Source organism: Anthonomus grandis, chromosome 11, assembly GCF_022605725.1.
Source record: "Anthonomus grandis grandis chromosome 11, icAntGran1.3, whole genome shotgun sequence".
NCBI lineage: Eukaryota > Metazoa > Arthropoda > Insecta > Coleoptera > Curculionidae > Anthonomus > Anthonomus grandis.
In genome coordinates this window covers 27,674,002-27,693,697 of record NC_065556.1, presented here as the reverse complement: position 1 = coordinate 27,693,697, position 19,696 = coordinate 27,674,002, and the positions used below count along the sequence as shown (strand labels likewise).

The 19,696-nt window shown below is 31.4% G+C and overlaps 2 protein-coding genes across 3 annotated transcripts in view; one reads left to right on the top strand and one right to left on the bottom strand.

The window, feature by feature from the left end:
* The window catches only part of LOC126741869 (integrin beta-PS), a 49,811-nt gene that overhangs the window by 27,960 nt on the left and 2,155 nt on the right, over positions 1-19,696 (top strand). For both annotated transcript variants that reach the window (XM_050448318.1, XM_050448319.1), the window contains exon 11: positions 614-746. In XM_050448318.1, coding sequence (XP_050304275.1) covers positions 614-746 — 133 coding nt within the window. The remainder of the gene's footprint in view (positions 1-613; positions 747-19,696) is intronic.
* On the bottom strand, positions 775-19,579 carry LOC126741870 (equilibrative nucleoside transporter 1-like). Its single transcript, XM_050448320.1, has 9 exons — positions 19,311-19,579; positions 14,905-15,150; positions 14,571-14,838; positions 7,005-7,055; positions 6,769-6,948; positions 6,428-6,718; positions 1,369-1,454; positions 1,115-1,311; positions 775-1,014 (listed from the first exon to the last, which is right to left on the bottom strand). Exons 2-9 carry the CDS (start codon positions 15,013-15,015, stop codon positions 903-905), a joined length of 1,296 nt encoding a protein of 431 aa, XP_050304277.1. The 5' UTR covers positions 15,016-15,150; positions 19,311-19,579; the 3' UTR covers positions 775-902.

Below are 19,696 nucleotides of genomic sequence, written 5' to 3'. Positions count from 1 at the left end.
TCATTTACTCGACTTACAATATCGTCGCCTCAGATTAACATTAGGACATTTAAAAAAAAAAAGCGATTCTGAGATAACTGCATATTTGGTAGCGCAAAGAATGCCTTTACTTGATTCAAATGCTACGATATGTCTTAGAAATATTCCCTAATTTAATAAATTCAAATTCGAAACAGTTGTACTCATCATGTAAGTGCAGTTAGCAAATAGGAATGCATTAAATAATATGATACAGGTATATCTTGTTAAATGCGAAACGAAAATGTAAGTGTAGACTTAACCCAGTACAGCTACTGAATGAAAAGAGTGGAAAAAATCCAAGTGACATTCATCTCAATACTAACTCAACACTATACTGGTATTAATAAAGGATAACATTCTCCTCTTTATGGTTTTCTCTAATACATTAGAAAATACACCTACCACTAAAATACGTCTGTAATTGCTCATGTTATTTTAATCAACTGACTAAAAAGTGGAGTAATTTTGCAGATTTTTAATTCTTATGAAAATATTTCTATTTTGTATAGTTTTATTGATTAATTGCAATAAAACAGGTAAAACGTAACCTCCAAAATTGAAAATAGGATAAATTTAACTAATTTTTTCATAGACTTGCCCGGACAGATGTTTGGAGTTTAAAGACTGCGTGCAGTGCCAAATGTACCACACCGGACCATTGAAAGACGATTGCAGCGCCAACTGTACCAACGTACCAGTACCTATTGGCGTAGATACCGTGAAAGGCAAGTAACGAAAAAAAACACAAAAAAAATTAATTAACCAAATCATTGGCGTTTATTCTTACTATTATTAGGGAGTAATACTGAACAGTTAAAGCTTTTACCAGAATTAAAAAAAAATATATATAGTCTCTCTGCTTACTCGTTGAGATTTCTCAGCTACAAAGAATATACAAGTATTAAACTGAAGAAGGAACTCAGCGCTGCGGCAAGCACCGCCAATATCACAGCCACTATCGTTATATCGCGTTTTTCCTCTACGGATTCGGCCCTAAAAACGATATTTTTTTAATGTAAAAACTTTCCTTAATTCCTAACTAACTAAACTCCCTATTGATTGCAAAATACTATTTACGATTAATAGAACTTACTTTTCCGATACGAGTAAGACGCATAAATTGATCATGTGTCCGTTAGAGAAGGCAAACGCTATGGTGAAAATGACGTAAGGCAGATCGTAAAACACCACCGGAATGCGCATTCTCGGTTGGGCGTTACATAAAATCATTAAAGGTATAAAGGCGAATCGAGCCACTGCTATCAAAGTGATGACCATCAAGTTTTTTGGCTAAAAAGGTCGGGTATGTTAAAACTTGTTAGGATTCAATGAATTTAAGAGTCTTACCCTTTGAAGCTTTGCTGCTAAAAGTCTTCCTATCAAGTCGAAAAGGCTTCCTACTAAAAAGGTGATTACTGGTACAAAGTATATCTCTAAAATAGAAAAAAAAAAAACAATATTGAAAAAGTTCGATTATTTCTCTTAGTTTTCTTAGCAATTTTCTATTAATTTTGGGAGTAATTAAAATATTCTTAAAGGCATTTCTTTTCCGATAATTTCAAGTAAGAACGTTACTTCTACCTCAAAAACTTTCTGAGTCACGGAATCTGAATATCATGTATTTGTGGGCATGACCCATTTAAAATAGTTTCATATTTTTTTAATATTAACATAGAATATTTCTTGAGGATGGATTTGAGAGTAAAAACACGTTTCTGAATTCAAAATGTAGGTAGTTAGAGCAGGTTTAGTTTGGACACTTTTTTTCTAATGTTTCCAGGATATTTTTACTATTCTTGAGAATATTCGTGAAAAAGTTACATTAAAAGAATGATCCCTTCTTACTCATGAACTTCATATAAAAGATCATCACTTCATATAGAGGCAGTTTTATCATTCAAGTCACGGAAATTGAATATCATGATATTTGTTAGGGGCTCTAATTCCTTTCCCAACATAATAGATAGAGGTTTTTATAATTATATGTAAATATAAAAAAAATGGTTTAATTCAAAAATGTTACCATTATACATTAAACTGCCAATATCTCCGAAACTAATGCATATAGCCAAATTTTCTTTTTTTTTGCTTAAAGGGCATATATAAGCGCTAACAACTGCAGTAAAATAATTGCAGAAAACTTCAATTCTTGTTAATAAAAAACATGAAAATTATAAAATTTATATTGTTGGTATTGAATTTTTCAGCAAGCGGTAAACTTTTTTATTATGATGAATTTTGCCATACATGCTACGAATGAAATGTAGGAAAAACTATAAGAAAGTTTTTAAAAAAAGCCACAGGTTTCTATCCGAAATAGTTTTTGAAATATGAATTTAGTAACGCGTAGGTGAAAATTGCCGCGCTCTATACCGTTGCCGACCGAACGTACTTCCAACTGCCGCCATTTATTAACCATCTACGAATAATTTATAGATCGAAGTTGGTGAATAATAATAGCTTTGAAAATTTTTAAGTAAACTTAAAAAAATTATTTATTTGAATATTTTAATTAAACGAACTTTAATTTTTAATAGTCATCATCATTTTGTGATTCCAATGAATCTGGTCTGTCTATAATGTCTTTGTTGCTACAAAATAAGTATTGCAGTTTCCATCGGAACATCGAAGAACTAAAATTTTCCGTAGTTCCTTTGGGACGGGATCCTGTGTCGCAAATATTGGAGTCCATATATTAGACTCTATATCATTTGTCCATCTATATTTTCTTGGGTCTTCAAAATTCATATATGGTATGTGACTGTTATACCAAATGTTTAGTTGATATATGCACCTAAAATAAGAAAAGCCATAAGTGTCCAAATTTTCTTTTTTTGTTATTATCTAAACTGTAATCTGTAAAATATGATTTTTTTTTATGTTTTACCTTTTTATGCTGTTTGAATGCATCGTCAGTTGGTGGCAGTTCCACGGCAAATTTATTTGCATTTGTAGTTAAATGCAATCGTAGTGCATTTAGGGTAGAAATATCATTGTCTTTGTTTCTATATAGAGGTAAAATAAATTGTGTACTCCGTTTAACTGCTTCTGTATCCGATACAAATGGCAGATCATATAGTTCTTTTAGCCTATCGATATTTTTTATTAGTACATCAAAGGCTGTTTTTTTACCAATTTTGAAAAACGAACTAGTTGTGTCGCATCCCGTGAGGCAATGAACTGCCAAAATGTTTCTTAAAACTGCTTTTCCTAATTTTTGAACTACATCCTTAATTGCTAAGAAGCGTTGATTTTTTGAATGCTCTTAATTCCATAAGTAATTTACAGTTCTTTATTTGTTTTGTAATAATGAAATGGTGTAAAAGTAAAAGTAATACGTCGGTATCCACAGATTTGACAAGAATAGAATTAATATGCTCTCGCTCTGCCAGGACGTGAAGAATAATTCGAGTATCTGCTTCTTCCTGATTACTTTTGTATTCTTCCCAAATTTGTGGCTCTTTATCGGTGGTTATAATATAGACATTTTCGGAATTTTTAGACCCTCCTGCTACTATTAAAGTTTCATTCTTATTTAGAGATTTTGCTGCAAATTCCAAAAGATAATTTACAGTAAAAACTAATTTCTAAGGCCTTCTTATTGTTGGATGATTTGAGAAAATCATTAAAAATTGGAACTTTTCGAGACCCAAAAATTTTGTATTCTGTTGTATTAGATGAATCACCACGTCTGAATCTCTCAGCAGATTTTAATGAATTACATGTGTAAGTGTCAAAAACAACTGTTATTCTCTTAGCATTGTGTTTCCGTCCGCAACTTAGCATTCGATTTAAGAATATTTGTGCTAAACCGTTAAAAGTCAAAGAGGAAGTTGGTTTCAGTTCTTGGATTATAACCATACCATCAATAATATATGATTCTATACTATTTGGAGAAACTATTGTATCTGCAATTGGCTCTAATCTCTTGCATAATTCAGACTTGGCAGTTTTTCGCATCGAACCATCTTCATAAAACATTGACGAAGGACAACGCAATAAGAACGTGTTTTAACGCACAAAAATCAAAAGCGTTAGCTTTAGGGGTTATGATATGATTAGTCACGCGTCTCCCGCGAACGTCGGTGACTGTTCTGGCCGTCGCTAATCTGGCACAACTTCGCAGGTGGATTTCTCGCAATCTAGCTAATATATCCGATTGCAGTTACTTTTAAAAACTTCGTAACAGTTTTGTCTACCTTTTATTCGCAGATTGTATGGAAAAATGTTTTCAAATAAAAAAGTTTCTCGCTTGCTCAAAAATTCATTGCAGAAAATATAATTTTAATGATTTTTAAATGTTATATTAATAAAAAGAAACGTTTTTTGGATTTATTTTCTCGCAGTTTTCAGCGCTTATGTATTCTCATTAAAACAAAAAAAAGGTCTTTTGAATATGTTAAAAAGTTCCAGAGATATTAAAAGGTTAAGGTTAAAAAGCACTTTTTTTAAATTCCTGCCTTTTGCAATATTCTCCATTTTATAAAACTCGGTACCACTAAAAAAAGTCGTAAATGTAGTGTCTTTCGTATGTACAATAACCTAATTAATGATTTGGTAAAGGTTTCATCTGGTTCTAAGCCGATTTTATTTTTTTTAAGAAGGGAGCTACTTTTATTGTCTTTTTTATATAATTTAAGAATTTATATTAAGAATTTATATATTGACTTTAAGAATTTATATAATTATATAAATTCTTAAAGTTTACACCCATAAACGTTTTAGGTCACTACTTATTTAATTTAGTGAAATAGGGCTTTAGAGATCGATAGGGAGTTATTTTACTTAAAGAGAGATTTTTAGAGAGAGATTCTTTCACATAAAGGGGAGATTTAGAGGAGAGCGCGCCTTGCTTATTTACATGACTTGCCCTATTAAAATCTTGACGGCCACTCTCTCCCGAATTGACGACCAGACAGACCCAATCTTATTTTCGGCGTTTTTTTTTTCCTCGAAACCGACCAATAGGATTAAACGTATGTCGTTTGTGAAGAGCCGCGGGGCCATAAATATTTAATTCCAATTATTATAATTTAGAGGAAACGAGTAGAAATTTGTACAGGGTGAGAGAATTTGAACAATATTTTTTGGCATAACTTAAGATCTATTGATATATTTCTATATGTAATCAATACAGAAAACTTCCTGAGGATGGATTTGAGAGTAAAAAGGCGTTTCTCAGATCAAAATTTAGGTAGTTAGAGCAGGTTTGATTAAGCATTTTTTTTTCTAATGTTCCCAGAAAATTTTCACTGTTCTTGAGAATATTTGCCTCGAACAATGAGAATTTTCTTAACAAAGTTCTATTAAAAGAAAGATTATTTCTTAGTCATGAATTTTATATAAGCAGATATTTTGTAGCTCAAAACCTTTTTTCAATTAGAATCAATTGTATAAACCAGGTTACGGAATTTGAATATCATTTTATTTTTGGACATAACTTAAGATCCATTTCAAATATTTCCATATTTTTTTAATATTATCATAGAAGATTTCTTGAGGATGAGTTTTAGGGTAAAAACGCGTTTCTGAATTTAAAATGTATGTAACTAGAGCAGGTTTAGTTTGGGCACTTCTTTTTTCTAATATCCCCAGGATATTTTATAGCCACGTCATGGAATTTAAATATTTATCATATTTTTGGGCATAATTTAAGACTCAATTAAAGTATTTTCATTTTTTTTTAATATCAACATAGAAAATTTCCTGAGGATGGATTTGATGGTAAAAACGCGTTTTTGAGTTCAAAATTTAGGTAGTCAGAACATGTTTAGTTTAGGCATTTCTTTTTCTATTGTTCCCTGGAAATGTTCACTATTCTTGAGAATATTTTCATTAAGTAAATGGAATATTTTTAACAGTTGCATTTATAGAAAGGTCACTTCTTACTCACGAATTTCATATAAGAAGATCATTTGTATCTCAAAAACTATAATATAATGAATTTAAAATATTTCCATATTTTATTTAATATCAGGATAATACTCGACTTCTTGAGGAGCGATTTGAACAAAAAAGCGTTCATCTGAGCTCAAAATCTTGGCAGGAAAAGCAGGTTTGGTTAGGTCACTTTTTTAATAATTTCCTAAGCAAATTTTTACTAGGATTTCTGAGAACATTTTCATGAAATAATAAAAATTTTCTTAACAGAGATTCATTCAAGAAAAGAGCGTTTCTTAGTTACACTATACATTTTTCTCAAGGTCTGAAACCTACATAATAAAATAAATTTGTTTACACGTGTTTCTCCCGTAAAAAAGCATCATCAGACCCCAGGTCTTAAATTGTGTATTTAAGACTTTAAGAAACACGCGTAACTGCATTTATTTTATTATAGATGTTCATGTGTACTTTTCCTCTACTTGCAAAAAAATATTGTAAATGGGATTTGAATGTAAATTCCTACCTGCCCATTCGTTATCGGTCCTTCCAGTGCTCTCCTGTGCGACAACTAACGACATAAAACCTGGATAAACGGTAGAAGAGACCATCACCACCAAAACCAACGCTCCCAAGCAAACTTTAACCTGCGCCGGCGACGATTTTACCACCCTCCAAATGTGCAAAACTAAATGTTTGCGTTCGCGCGGTTGCTGAACATCAACGCTTATATCGTTCCCGGTATTATAGATGAAATATTGGGAGTTTCGTTTCGAGAACCAATAGACCGCTATGGTGCACAACACCAATAAAGAACCTAAAAAAATATTTTTAACCCGTTGAGGATTGCAGCAAAGCGGTTTTTACCTATGGTGAAAAAAATGGTGCCCTGCGATATTGGATTGTCGGTATATATAATTGTGAGGATTTGTATCACCGCTGATATGGCCGCACTTAACGGCTGCCCCGTTAATATGGCCGCGTAGTATTGCGAGGGGAATTTTCGTATCATTTCGAAAAGGCTTATTAAAATTACGGCCCCGCATACTAAAAATCGCTTATGTGATTAGTACGGGGAATGAATGGGTCAGTAAGGAACTTACCTCCTAGACAGCATACAATCAGTAGCACCAGGAAGAAAAAGGCGAGCTGAACTACAAAAAAAAATTATTTGAAATTTTTAAGGCAGCAGAAACATTAACAAAGTTCTTAAATATGAGACTGCTGATAAATTTTAGACTCAATATAATAATAATTAACTTTATTTATTAATACCGATATAGCAACATTTACTCCACTTAGACGAAATATGAAACAGACAAAAATATACATATATTCATTATGTTCTAACTTTTATTTAATTTATATATTTTTGTGTATTTATTTCTTTTTACTATTTTTATATTAGAGATTAAGAAGGTTTGTATATATGCATACATAAATACTATGTTGAATAAAACATACTTCTTTTCCCGGTGTACAAAGTGACTTTAAAAAAACCTTTTTTTGCATAAATTTCAATTTGTAACATTAACAAAGAATAAGTGTTAAAAAATATTTAAATATAAAAAAATGTTAAAAATGTCCTAACTAGTGGCCAATCTTTAGAAGAATTAAAGTTAAAAAATAGTGACTGGTAAATAGGTACTATATTTTAAGACAACGTAAACAACTATTGGACCAATTTCTTTGTTAAGCCCCTTTAGGAAAATCCTGGATAAAAATAGCTAGATAATAACTGGCATTAATTTGTTATTAAAAAAATGTAAGAAAAAAGGGAATTTTGAAGTGTATATCATGAACTCTATCGAACATACTCTATTCGGGAGTTACTAAAATAGAAAACCGCTAAAAAAGTGTTATTGTTGCCTGTGTTACAATAAACAAAGCTTAAATATTGGAAATGCAGTTTATATAGTTGTAAAGCAAGTTGGTAAAGAACAAATAAATTCTATAATAAAAATAAATGGTAGTATTAAAAAAAGTAAATGAATACAAACATCTTAGACTTATCATTACAGACAATTTAATATAAAGTGTACAAGTGAACAGTATTATAGAAAAAATTGCACCAAGTTTATTGTCTATTGCAACAAGTCTATTGGTGCAATAAGAGGTTTGTTCTCCCTGCAAATTTCTTACAAGTTTGAAACTGTTTCCAAACCATTTTTGATAAGCATGCGTAAAATATTACAACTTCTGATCGATTTGAAAACATCTGTGCGAACATCAAATACGGGTTAAGTGGAGAAGAAAAATAACCTCACTTTTTTATGCCAGTGGGAAGTGGGTAAATAAATCAAACATAAACAAAACAAAATTATACTGCAACCTTGAAATAGCTGTATATTATTAATAGAAATCTTGAGTTTAGTTGTGGGATGGGATCGAAGGAATAAAAACAACGTCACTTTATGTTCTGGCCAACGTTTCGCAATAATTTTATTGCTTCATCAGGGCCCTAAGGTAACAAAAAAGACACAATAAAAAAGGATTATTATATATAAACAATATTTAACTTTTTGGGGTTATGTTAATACCACCAAAAAAGAAAAAAAAAAGAAAAACAAAAAAACAACAAAATCTTAGAATTGAATTAAAAAGATACATAAAAAAAAAATGATAAAATTGCTTACATAACAGTGTGATTTTGCTTGTCATAAAAAATCATGTTTACAGGACACACAGGTAACATAGAATATATAAATTTTTTTAACAAAAACGGTTTAAAATGATGGGTTGTATCACAGACAGTTGCTTTAAAATTGATTCTAGGGTGTACAATAATAATTTAGCATCTAGCCAGAAAAACCGGGTATGCGAGAACACAATAGACGCATTCTTTTTAGCGATAAGAACCAAAACAGTCCCAAAAGTTTACATTTTGATTTGATCTATTAGATTAAAATAAGAAGAACTTAGATTGCCTATATCCGTTCTTTTATTTACCGCGTTATTATGTTTTTTTATGTTTATCATTTCGGCTAGAAGTCTCTTTTTAAAAAGCTGCTGTTGGCCCATAATTGTAGTCTTGCCAAAATTAAAATTGTGTCCTGTATTCATTTTGTGCTCAGCTAAAGCAGTAGGGTTTTTTTTTAAGGGCTAAATTCCTACAATCATACTCATGTTCGTATAGGCGCTGCCTCAAATATCTACCCGTCTGACCAATGTAACACACATCACACGCAGAGCAAGGTATTTTATAAATAATGTTAGAATGTAAATCAAAGGCGTCTTTAGTTTTAAGCTTCGTAAAGAAATGTTTTCTTACCGAGTTTTCATTTTTTTCTGAGATTTTAATTACGTCAGATTTTGATTGTATGGTCTTTTTAATTTTATGAGAAAGTGTGTTAATGTAAGGAATCTTGAAATAAGCCAATTGATTATTTTCATTGTTTCGTGTAATATTTTGAGTAATGTTCTCGGTGTCGTTAATTATTTTTTTAATAATTGATAGGGGGTAGTTGTTTTTCTTTAAAATTGTCTGAACATAATGAAGGTTTTTTTTTATGATATTCTGGACTAGAAAGTCTCAAGCACCGATGTTTTAGGTTTTTTATTACATTTATTTTATGTGTCATAGGATGTTCTGAAAAATAATTTAAAATGCGTTCTGAAAAAGTTGGTTTTTTATACCAATCTGTTTTTATGGTACCATCTGTGGATCTTATGACTTTAACATCCAAAAATGGAAGACTACAGTTAATTTCTTGTTCGATAGTGAATTGTAAACGTGGATGGAAACTATTGAAGACTGATAGAATTTCGTTTTCTTTTTTATTTGGAATTGCCGTGATTATGTCATCAACGTACCTACAGAAAAAAGGTACATTAAAAGATAGTTCAGAAATACACTGATCTTGTAGTTGTCCTTGTGTTGGATATAATTATTCTCAATACAAAAATTAAACAGAAAAACAACTGTTTCAAGGTCTAGCGATGTATTAGGCCGGATAAGATGCCACGGATAAGATTATTAATAGAGTTTAAGGTTGTGTGATTATTTGCTACTTCAAGACTTACTCTAAAATAGTCGAGAAATTCTATTCTATTAAATTGGGACACAGTTTTATCAAAATAGTTTTGATTTTTGGGCTTTATCTGTTCTTCAATTAAATCTTTTTTTAAAAGTCTGTGTCGGAATCAACAAAATTCTGATCAGATTCTTCCGACGATTCAAAATCACTATTTCCTTAATGTTTATTTTTAGACTAATACAACAATTTAAAATACAATTTTCAAAACGAATATCAAGGAGTATACAAGGGGCAAGTTGATATGCAGTAAATTTTATTACTTGACATCGTTATATTAAGAGAAAGTCTGCGGTAACTACCATTAATACCGACACTAATAAACGCTTAGTCGGTTACGCTAAACACAGAAAAATATTCAACGATGCAGAGGAAGAAGAACTTGCGGAATACACCGAGCGTTCTGCTAAAATTTATTATGGGCTCACTACATCTGATTTACGGAAGCTTGTTTTCCAGTTTGCAACGGCAAATAATATATCTATTCCCGATAACTGGAAGGAAAAGAATATAGCGTCAAAGGACTGGCTATTTGGGTTTTTAAAAAGGCACCAGACCTTGTGAGTCAGGACACCTGAGGCTACTAGCATAGGCCTGCCTTTAATCGCCATAATGTATTACAATTTTTCAATAACCTTGGCCAAGTTTACGATAAATATAAATTCCAACTTCAATTCATGTCTATAATATGGACGAGACTGGACTTACTAGTGTCCAAAGGCCTACAAAAATCATAGAAAAAAAAGGAACTAGGCAAGTAGGGGCCATCACTTCTGGGGAAAGAGGTCAACTTGTAACCATGGCATTAGCAGTCAACGCAAATGGCAACTTTGTTCCTCCGTTTTTAATATTCCCACGGAAGAAATTCAAGGATATTATGGTAGCAAATGGGCCCCCAGGTTGCGTTGGCGCATCACATTCCTCCGGATGGATGACTTGCGAAAATTTTTTATTGTTTATGAAACATTTCGTCCGGTTTGTCCGATTGTCAGTTTCCCGCCACATACATCCCATAAGCTTCAGCCCCTTGATAGGACTGTGTTTGGCCCACTTAAAAGATATTACCTACCCAGGTAAAGTCATGAGCATCTATATTATTATTTTAACCTACCGTTTTAAAAGATTCTTTTTCCCTTGGTGTTTCACTTCACAACATACAGAAGGGGTTTAATGTAACTGGAATTTGCCCCTACAACAGATACGTATTTCAAGATGATGAATTCTTGCCAGCAGAAATAACAAACAGGCCATTTCCGGAAATTATTAACACAACAGTGGAATTGGAACCTACAACAACTGCAGAAACTCAAATCGAAAAACACAGGACGCCATCTCCACAGCCTTCTACAAGCTCCATTTTTCGAATTTCGAAAGCAAATTTGTTCCATTTTCCGAATCGAGAAACGAACAGTGGATCCAATGCACTGCTTGTAAAAGATGGGCACATGTTGCTTGTGGCGACGATAATGATTTTTATGTTTGTATTCACTGTTGCTCCGATACGGACTAGTTTAAGCTGTTTGATTTTATTATACAGGGTGTCCATTTATAAACTGACACATTTTAAACTGCTTATAAGTCGAGAACGAAAAATGACAACAATGTGCGGTTTTCACAGAACCTCATCAATATTTTTAAAGTTTTTTTTGACAGTATTGCCAAGTTTCAAAATTGACCTGAAATAGGAGGAAAAAATTTAAGATTTTCAAAGGCCGATTTCTCAAAAATTTTAAATGTAACACCCTGTACTTTTTAATTTCACATTAAAGCCTGTTAAATCCCCTTTCCGAAAATTTATAAATTGTCTTAAATTCATTATTTTTTTTACAGAGCTAATTTTAGTATATGACAGCTTTTTGAAAATTTTCCTAGAATACATATTCGGTGATTGTCGATTGATGAACATTTTCTGGGAATTGCCTATGTATCGCTTTAGCATGATCATAATTAAATAATTTGCGCTTATGCCATGTCTATAAAAAGTATTTATTCTATGTATTAAATTATAACTATTTATAACAATTTTAACAACAAACAATTAAAGAAATTAATTTTAATTTATAACTAATAAATTAGCTGCTGAATATGACCCCCATTTTGCTCGGAACACAAATGTAGACGGAGAAATAAGTTACCGAAGGCGTTTTGTAGCATTCGCGGTGTAATTTGGTTAAAAACGTTAACTATGTTGTTGCGCAGTTCATCCAAATTTCTTGGGGTTGGATTGTAGCAACGTCTTTTACATATCCCCATATACAAGAATCTGGAATGGTTAGATTGGGAGAATAAGGTGCCCACTCGATTGGACCTCCTCGCCCTATCTGTTTCCAAAAGTAATATCTAAGAAATCCCTTGCGACCCTGGAGAAGTGTGGTGGTGCACCGTCTCGCTGGAAGTAGACCGTGTCTAAAATTCCAAGAGGATAAAAAAATGTTTCCAACATATCAGTGTAATTGTTTCCATTCACTGTTGCTTCTTGAAAAAAAATGGCCAATAAATTTTAAATTTCGATACTGCACACCAAACGTTCAGCTTAGGAGAATCTCTTTCAAATTTGTTATACTTATTTACTCGACCACTGAAATGTGGCCTCATCAGACATTATTAAATTGGTATCCGGCTCATTTCTAAAAAGATCTAGTAGTGTTTTGCACATTAAATATCTTTTTTCAAGAGCGCGATTTTCTATTTTTTGGAAAGTTTGAATTTTGTAGGGTTTAAACTTAATTATAAAAAAAAATAATGAATTTAAGACAATTTATACATTTTCGGAAAGGGGATTTAACAGGCTTTAATGTGAAATTAAAAAGTACAGGGTGTTACATTTAAAATTTTTGAGAAATCGGCCTTTGAAAATCATCATTTTTTGTCCTCCTATTTCAGGTAAATTTTGAAACTTGGCAATACTGTCAAAAAAAACTTTAAAAATATTGATGAAGTTCTGTGAAAACCGCACATTGTTGTCATTTTTCGTTCTCGACTTATAAGCAGTTAAAATGTGTCAGTTTATAAATGGACACCCTGTATTTTGAGCATCACTTTTATTTCTTTTGTCTAACTGTTTTTTGAAATGTTCCTTGACATTAAATGTTAATTCCACGTCATTTATTCGTTTACCTTAGTTTGTCCTGTAACATCTTACCCCATTGACTGTAACAATTTACCCCGGGGAGGGGCAAGTTCTTACAATTTGCAAAATAAATTAAAATCATAATTACAAACCCATTTGATATGTTTTTAATATTTTATTATTGATATCATACGAGCAAATATGTATACTAACTCAACTAAGTAATAAGCTTCGTCTGAAAGATACACTATTGAAAAAATAAGTTACGGGAATGAATTTTGTAACAACGTGCCCCCTTCTCCCCTACAAATAACAATTTAGAGGTTATGTTCATATTCCGAAGATCAGCGTTACACGAATTCTCTGACACTTTGCTTGAAATAAATCCGAAAACAAGTCTGACTATCAGATGACGATCAGAAATTTGTGTAAGAACATCAAACTTTTGATTTGAAACCGATCAGAAGTTCCTGTGCGAACGCATTTTAGTCTATTGCGCATGTTTATTTGTCGAAAACTTGTTTCTTACTGCTGTGAGAACAAACCTAAGGTTTATTGTTATGTATATGTTAAATTAAAACTCAAAATATGTTTTATAGAACTACATCTAAAGTAACTGATTTCATGTTATGGAAATACCAGTGAAAAGGACTTACAAGTGTTGAAAACCTAAGCAGTAAAAACTAAATTTAATAAAGTGAAAGCCTTTTACATAGAATTCTATTTTTTTTTTTAAATAAACAACATAAATACTTTGAATAATTTAAACTAATGTATAAAACTAGAAACAGTTTATAAAAACAAAACTTATCCTTGTCAGGACTGTCACAGCTATGATATAAGAACAAACGAAAGACTTAGAGGTAACTACGCATGTACAAAAAAAGCGTTAGGATTCTCGGGTTTACCAGTGCACAAAAACAATGAATTCTATATCAAATACAGCGTTTGAAAAGACAAATTGTTGCAGGATTAATTACGCTTTAGACGGGATCTGGAGAATCTAAACTTTTATTCATTTGGTTAAAATATTTAAAAATTACCTTGTTATAAATTTTTCTTTCAAAACGTCATGAGTGAGTGAGTGTGAATGAGACAACTGACCAATACATTGAACCCACGAAGCCGGCCTGAGGTCCTTTTTTTATCATTTAATTTACCAGGGCTTCTGGAACCTATCAGACCTAGGAAGTTGTTCTTGTTGTTCAAAACTTTAAAATCAAAACTGTCGAACAAACTCAACTTCCTAGAAATAGTCCCTGTAATCCGGTTAGTCTTGCCGGACTATTATTTATGACATAACAAAATGAAAAGGTTATGTATCCTAACCTAAAAACCTCTGGTTAAACAGGGACAGCTGAGCAAGGAAAAAAATTATGTTAGTATAATTTAATGTCTGTGCCAGATTTGTTGTAATCTGATCTGAATAAATATTTATTTAAAAAAAATATGCAGTACAGAGTTTTGTCCATAACACTATCATATTTAAGAACTTGCATTGGTCCTATGATACCCTAGACAGGTTATATAAGATATTATTTACTGAAATTAACTGTTATACTTACACTTATCGGTGACCAGTTGGCAAAATATCAAATTAACGACATAAAACACCAAAGAGCACCATAGGGCGGCCGAAATCCTTTTATCGGGCGGCGGCAGTTTCTTCGAGCAAGTCGCAGTCAAAAAGATAAAAACCACCAGGGAAATTTGTATAGTGATAAAGTAACACGAGGGAAAACTGGCTTGTAAAACGTTTCTCTCTTTTGGGGGTCCAGGACCTGGCATTACCTCGCTCGGGTCCGGTAGGGGTCTGAGTTTGTACATCCAGTACTAAATTATTATATAATTTTTTTTTTTATTTAAAGAGAAATTTAATTTTATGAGTAAAAGACTTACCCTGCTAGCAGTGATAAAAAAATAGTTCGGGATCGAAGTGAGAATCCCCAATAAGTAAAACATTCCGTAAGTAATATAATATTTATCTTTTACGTTCGGTACGTCGATCATGATTGTTGCATTATTGCGGTAGCACCGTTTTGTTTCTGACCTTAATCTTTTTCAATAGTTGACGCTTCAAGTACATAGTGGCATAAAACTATTAAAGCATTCTATAGTATGAATAAGTTGGCCATCTTGATTTAGCTGAAACAGACGATTATTTTTTTATCAGTACTTAACGTAGATTCAAGTGGAAAATTACTAAAATGGTGTTGTTATAAGTACCACTTAACATACGTTATTAGAATAGGGATATACTTAACCAAACTAACCGATTTTTAAAGCTGTAGTAGTTAGTAAAAAGGGGGACTGTATGGTTCAATTTAATCAAAAAGTTTCCTAGAGAAGTGCTGCCCGATTGAGCACTGAAAATGTATTATTCCTGGTAATTCTTTAAGTATTAATTAGAAGATAACAAGTAATAATAGTGAATCATTAATAATAGGTTAAAATAATTTATTTTCATTTTCTAGGCTTCTGGTTATATCAAATTGCTCTTAAGGTCTCTGAAATGTCTCTAGGTATATAATGGTTTTCCTAATCCAGGCTACAATTCTTAAAGATATGAATAAACAATCAACCGTAAAAGTACTTTTATGTAAAAAATAATAATTTTGTGTTTTAGTCTGTTAGAGACTGATTTAGGCTTAACATGTCATTTATATAAAAAACAATCGTAGATCTGCCATTCTTCAGTTTTACCATCCTATACATTGTTTATTAAATTGTCAAAAGTTTCTCTGCCTATCTGGTTTATCCTGCGTCATGTTTATTTTTTTTTTTTTAATTTAATTGATCTTTAATATTTTCCAAATTCCAAGTCGGTACTATTGCATTTTCATTTATAATAAATAGTAATGGTCCAAGTACAGAGCCTTGAGGTTAAATTATATTTTTGATGATACTTTTTAGTCCATTTATTGTCAAAACTTGTTTTGTATTACTTAAATAGCTTTCAAGCAAAATACCGTGGTTTACAGTACCGAAAGCTTTCGAGAGATCAAGAAATATGCAGAGTAATGGCTTTAAAATTCTCTTATAGGTAATATGTTAACTGTAAAAGAGCATTTTCTTGAAAACAGCACTTATTTTCTGGAATAAAATTGAAAATAACTGTAAATACCTGGAATAATTAAAAAAATGATTATTTTAAGTGCCTGGAAGAAATAAATCGTAATTTTGACTGCAGGATCGAAGAAGTGGCTTTAAGTAGCAGGCCATTAAATGCCTGGAATCTAATTGAAAATGACTTGAAATCCCTGAAATAAATAAAGAAATGATTTTAAAATGTTGAAATAGGATTGAAAACGTTTCTATAAATAAAATAATATTTCAAGTGACTGGAACAAAAAAAAATCATGATTTTGACTGCGCTTAAGAACTTGCTTTAATAAGCAGGGCATTGAATGCCTAGAATAATTAGGAAAATGATTTCAAAAATTACAAATCAAATTGGAACCGTGTTCAAATGCCTGGAATACATAAAAAAATATTTCAATTGTCTATATGTGTATGATATATAGCCAGATATCGTGATTTATTTGGGATTCAAAAATAGTCTTTATGTTTTTTAGCAATTGTTTTAATTTTATCAGAAAAACCGGGGATAAAAGGGTTTTATTTATTTAATTAATAGAACCCAATAAAATGGGTAACTAAGTGAGAAGTGATGTAACATTGACCATTCAATTTTATTGTTTATCTGAAAGAAGAGAGTATCTGGTTGAAAATGACATCAATCTGGTCCTTTTTCGCAATGGATCTAAAATTATTAATTAATTTCATTATGTCAGACTTAATTCCATTAATACCTGACGCCTTTCCCTTTTTTAGACTGTTTTATGAACTGTATGACATCTGTAGGAATTTAAAAAAAATTGAATTCTGACAATTTTGCTGTCCAATTTTACTGAATATTTGTTTTACGGCGATTTGCCATAGATTCTTTATCATGCGCTGTTTCATGTTCAATTTCCTCTATAATGATTTTCTCTTTAGTTTCACCCTTGATTACCCCTGTGTCATATTCATCTGTATTTAAATGACTTTAGAAGATAACACCTCTTTGACCATCACTCAGTAGAGTAAGATATATATTTTTCTTCTTTTCCAAGTTCTCTCCTAATGTCTTATCAACTACTGTAAAATCATGAACCCCCACTGCAGGTTCAATAAGAGCTATTTGATTTTCACCTAGGCCAACATTGTCGGCAAATAATTCTTCAAATTCTTGTTCTATTATATTATATACTTCAATATCTTTTTCCATTTCATCTGTCTTTCCGGACATAATTTTTTATCATTAAAACTTAAATTATTATACTCAAATCTGCTGTCAGGATACGCAACCATATTTTTTAAAGTCAAAATATGGTGATTTTCGCTACAAGCAATTGTGTCTTCTTCATAACTATTTTTTAATTTGACATTATCATGAATAATAATTTTTGGGCACTGAACATTGTTATCATCGTTGCATAATGGTTGTTGGGACAAGGTGTTTAGGTTTCTTTGTTGAAGTATATTTCTAGCAGGAGACATACTATTACTAGGAATTGGCATTGGTGGATCACTGTCATCAAAAATCATATCCGAAGGTTCAACATTTTCAATGAAATCGAGCTGATGTTCGCGATATTCTGGTTCAATCGCATCATCCCTAATTACTGCCATTTCTAAGATTTTCTTGGCACGTGACATTCTACAAGTTTAATATCGATATCAATTATTAAAATCTTTTAATATTACGGTCAAAAGCAAATTTTAGAAGAAAAAAAATAGAAACTGTATTAACTAATTAAAGATTTTAGATAATATAAAAGTTGTATTTTTTAAGGTGGGTTCTAACAGAAATTTAATATTATTTTTCCTCTAATCTAATTTAGGACTTGATTTTATTTAATTTTTAAGTGTTTATGCAGACATATTATTTTGATTTGATTTAATATTTCTTCCAATGAAATAAATATATTCTGGTCACATGGCCGCTGCCAAGGGAACTGCTGATTTTATAGCTTTTAAAACCAGCAGTTCCCTTTTCCCCAGCAGTTAGAGTTAGTTAACTTTTAAATTACTTCTTAAATTAGATCACCTGCATAAATGCCTTTATTTAATACCATTGGTCTAACCTTTAAAATTAAGTTAAACTAAATGCTAAATTAAATTTGCCGTAAATGAACCCACCTTTAGTTAACTCCAACAATGACAAAAATATGTTTTATGTAAAAAATTAATAGCATGAAACATTTACCTGTCTGATTCCTTATGGTGAACAAGTCACAAATTAATAATAGTTACAACACTTACAACAACTTTATTTTAAACTTTTGATAAATTAGCAAACATTCAATTAAGTCAAACTCGTTCGTAGTCAAAACTATTACTATGTTTTGAGGCAAATGCGCCTTAACTGCAGAGTATACACGATTATTACGCATGCGTCGTAAGATCAGGCATTTTAAATTACACGGTTCTAAATGCAGCGTTGACTTGAGGCGTTATTGTAACAAGTTGAGGTCTTTTTCGTTAATATTTGTAGATAGGGCACTCTTAAATAACATGATCGTTAGATTTACACTTAAGGTGGATTTTTAAATGGCCATTATTCCCAAACCAAGGCAAGATAAGGTGTTTTTGTTTTTCATTTAGTTAGAAAATACCTTAATCTTTTTAATGGCACTTAAATCTCAATTTTGAAAAAAAATGTAGTTAAGGCGTTTTTTCTGAGCACGGCAGGTTACATACCCAAACCTTGTCACTGGACACTGCTGCCTATAAAAGGTCTCATATTGCTCAAATTACTATTAGATTGATTTGAATCCAAATCATTATTTGTAGAGAAGCTTTTTCTGAATAACATGCTTTTTATTTCATTTGGATATTCTTACTGGTTCTTAAGATATCGCAGTTTAAAGTGAATCATTACCCAAACCTTGTTACTAAACAATATTACCTAAAAAAGGCCTGATATTGTCCAAATTACTTATAGCGTTCATATGGACCTAAAGCATTATTCTTACTGGTTCTCAATAAAAATTATTTAATGCTTTAGGGTCGTATATTTTAATGTTTTGATAAGTGAATTTTTTTTAATTGTTAATTAGAAATAAAGAAATAAAGCAACAAACAAACAAAAGGCTAAACCTAAAATTCATTATAAAAAAGACATAAGCACCCATCGACTTTATGGAATATTATGCTTTAATTCAAAAGCAGTATAAATGACATTTTTTATTAAAAAAAAGCCTTTTTAGCTTAATCTAATTGAGAACACAAACAATACAATACAAAGAATGTGTACTTACAAAACGTTCGATAAGTACTAACTTCCTGTGGTTATTATAAAACACACCTATAATACGCACGGTTGAACCGCTGTTAAAACTGCACCAGAAAATTATAAATTCCGAAACGAAAATCAGCACACAATAACCCTAAAACTTAAATCTTCGTTATTTACAACACTATAATAATACAATAACCATATTTTCAGAGTTAATGGCCCCGTAAAATAAATAAAATAATAATTTCGATGCGCTATATAGGTAAATCATCTGATAATATATTATTTTGTTTTTTTTTTCAATGGGAAATTTAAAGTGGCGAAATTGCGCTGATAAAATTCCTTGCCGACGATAAGACTATCATCGCTCGGAGATTAAAACAGGTCGATTGTTCGACGATTATACGT

Coding starts and splice junctions, on each gene's coding strand:
- LOC126741870 (XM_050448320.1), bottom strand. CDS start 15,015: ATGATCGACGTACCGAACGTAAAAGATAAATATTATATTACTTACGGA. Junction 14,839..14,904: donor TTTTTATCACTGCTAGCAGG/GTAAGTCTTTTA, acceptor ATAATAATTTAG/TACTGGATGTACAAACTCAG. Junction 6,719..6,768: donor CACCATTTTTTTCACCATAG/GTAAAAACCGCT, acceptor ATATTTTTTTAG/GTTCTTTATTGGTGTTGTGC.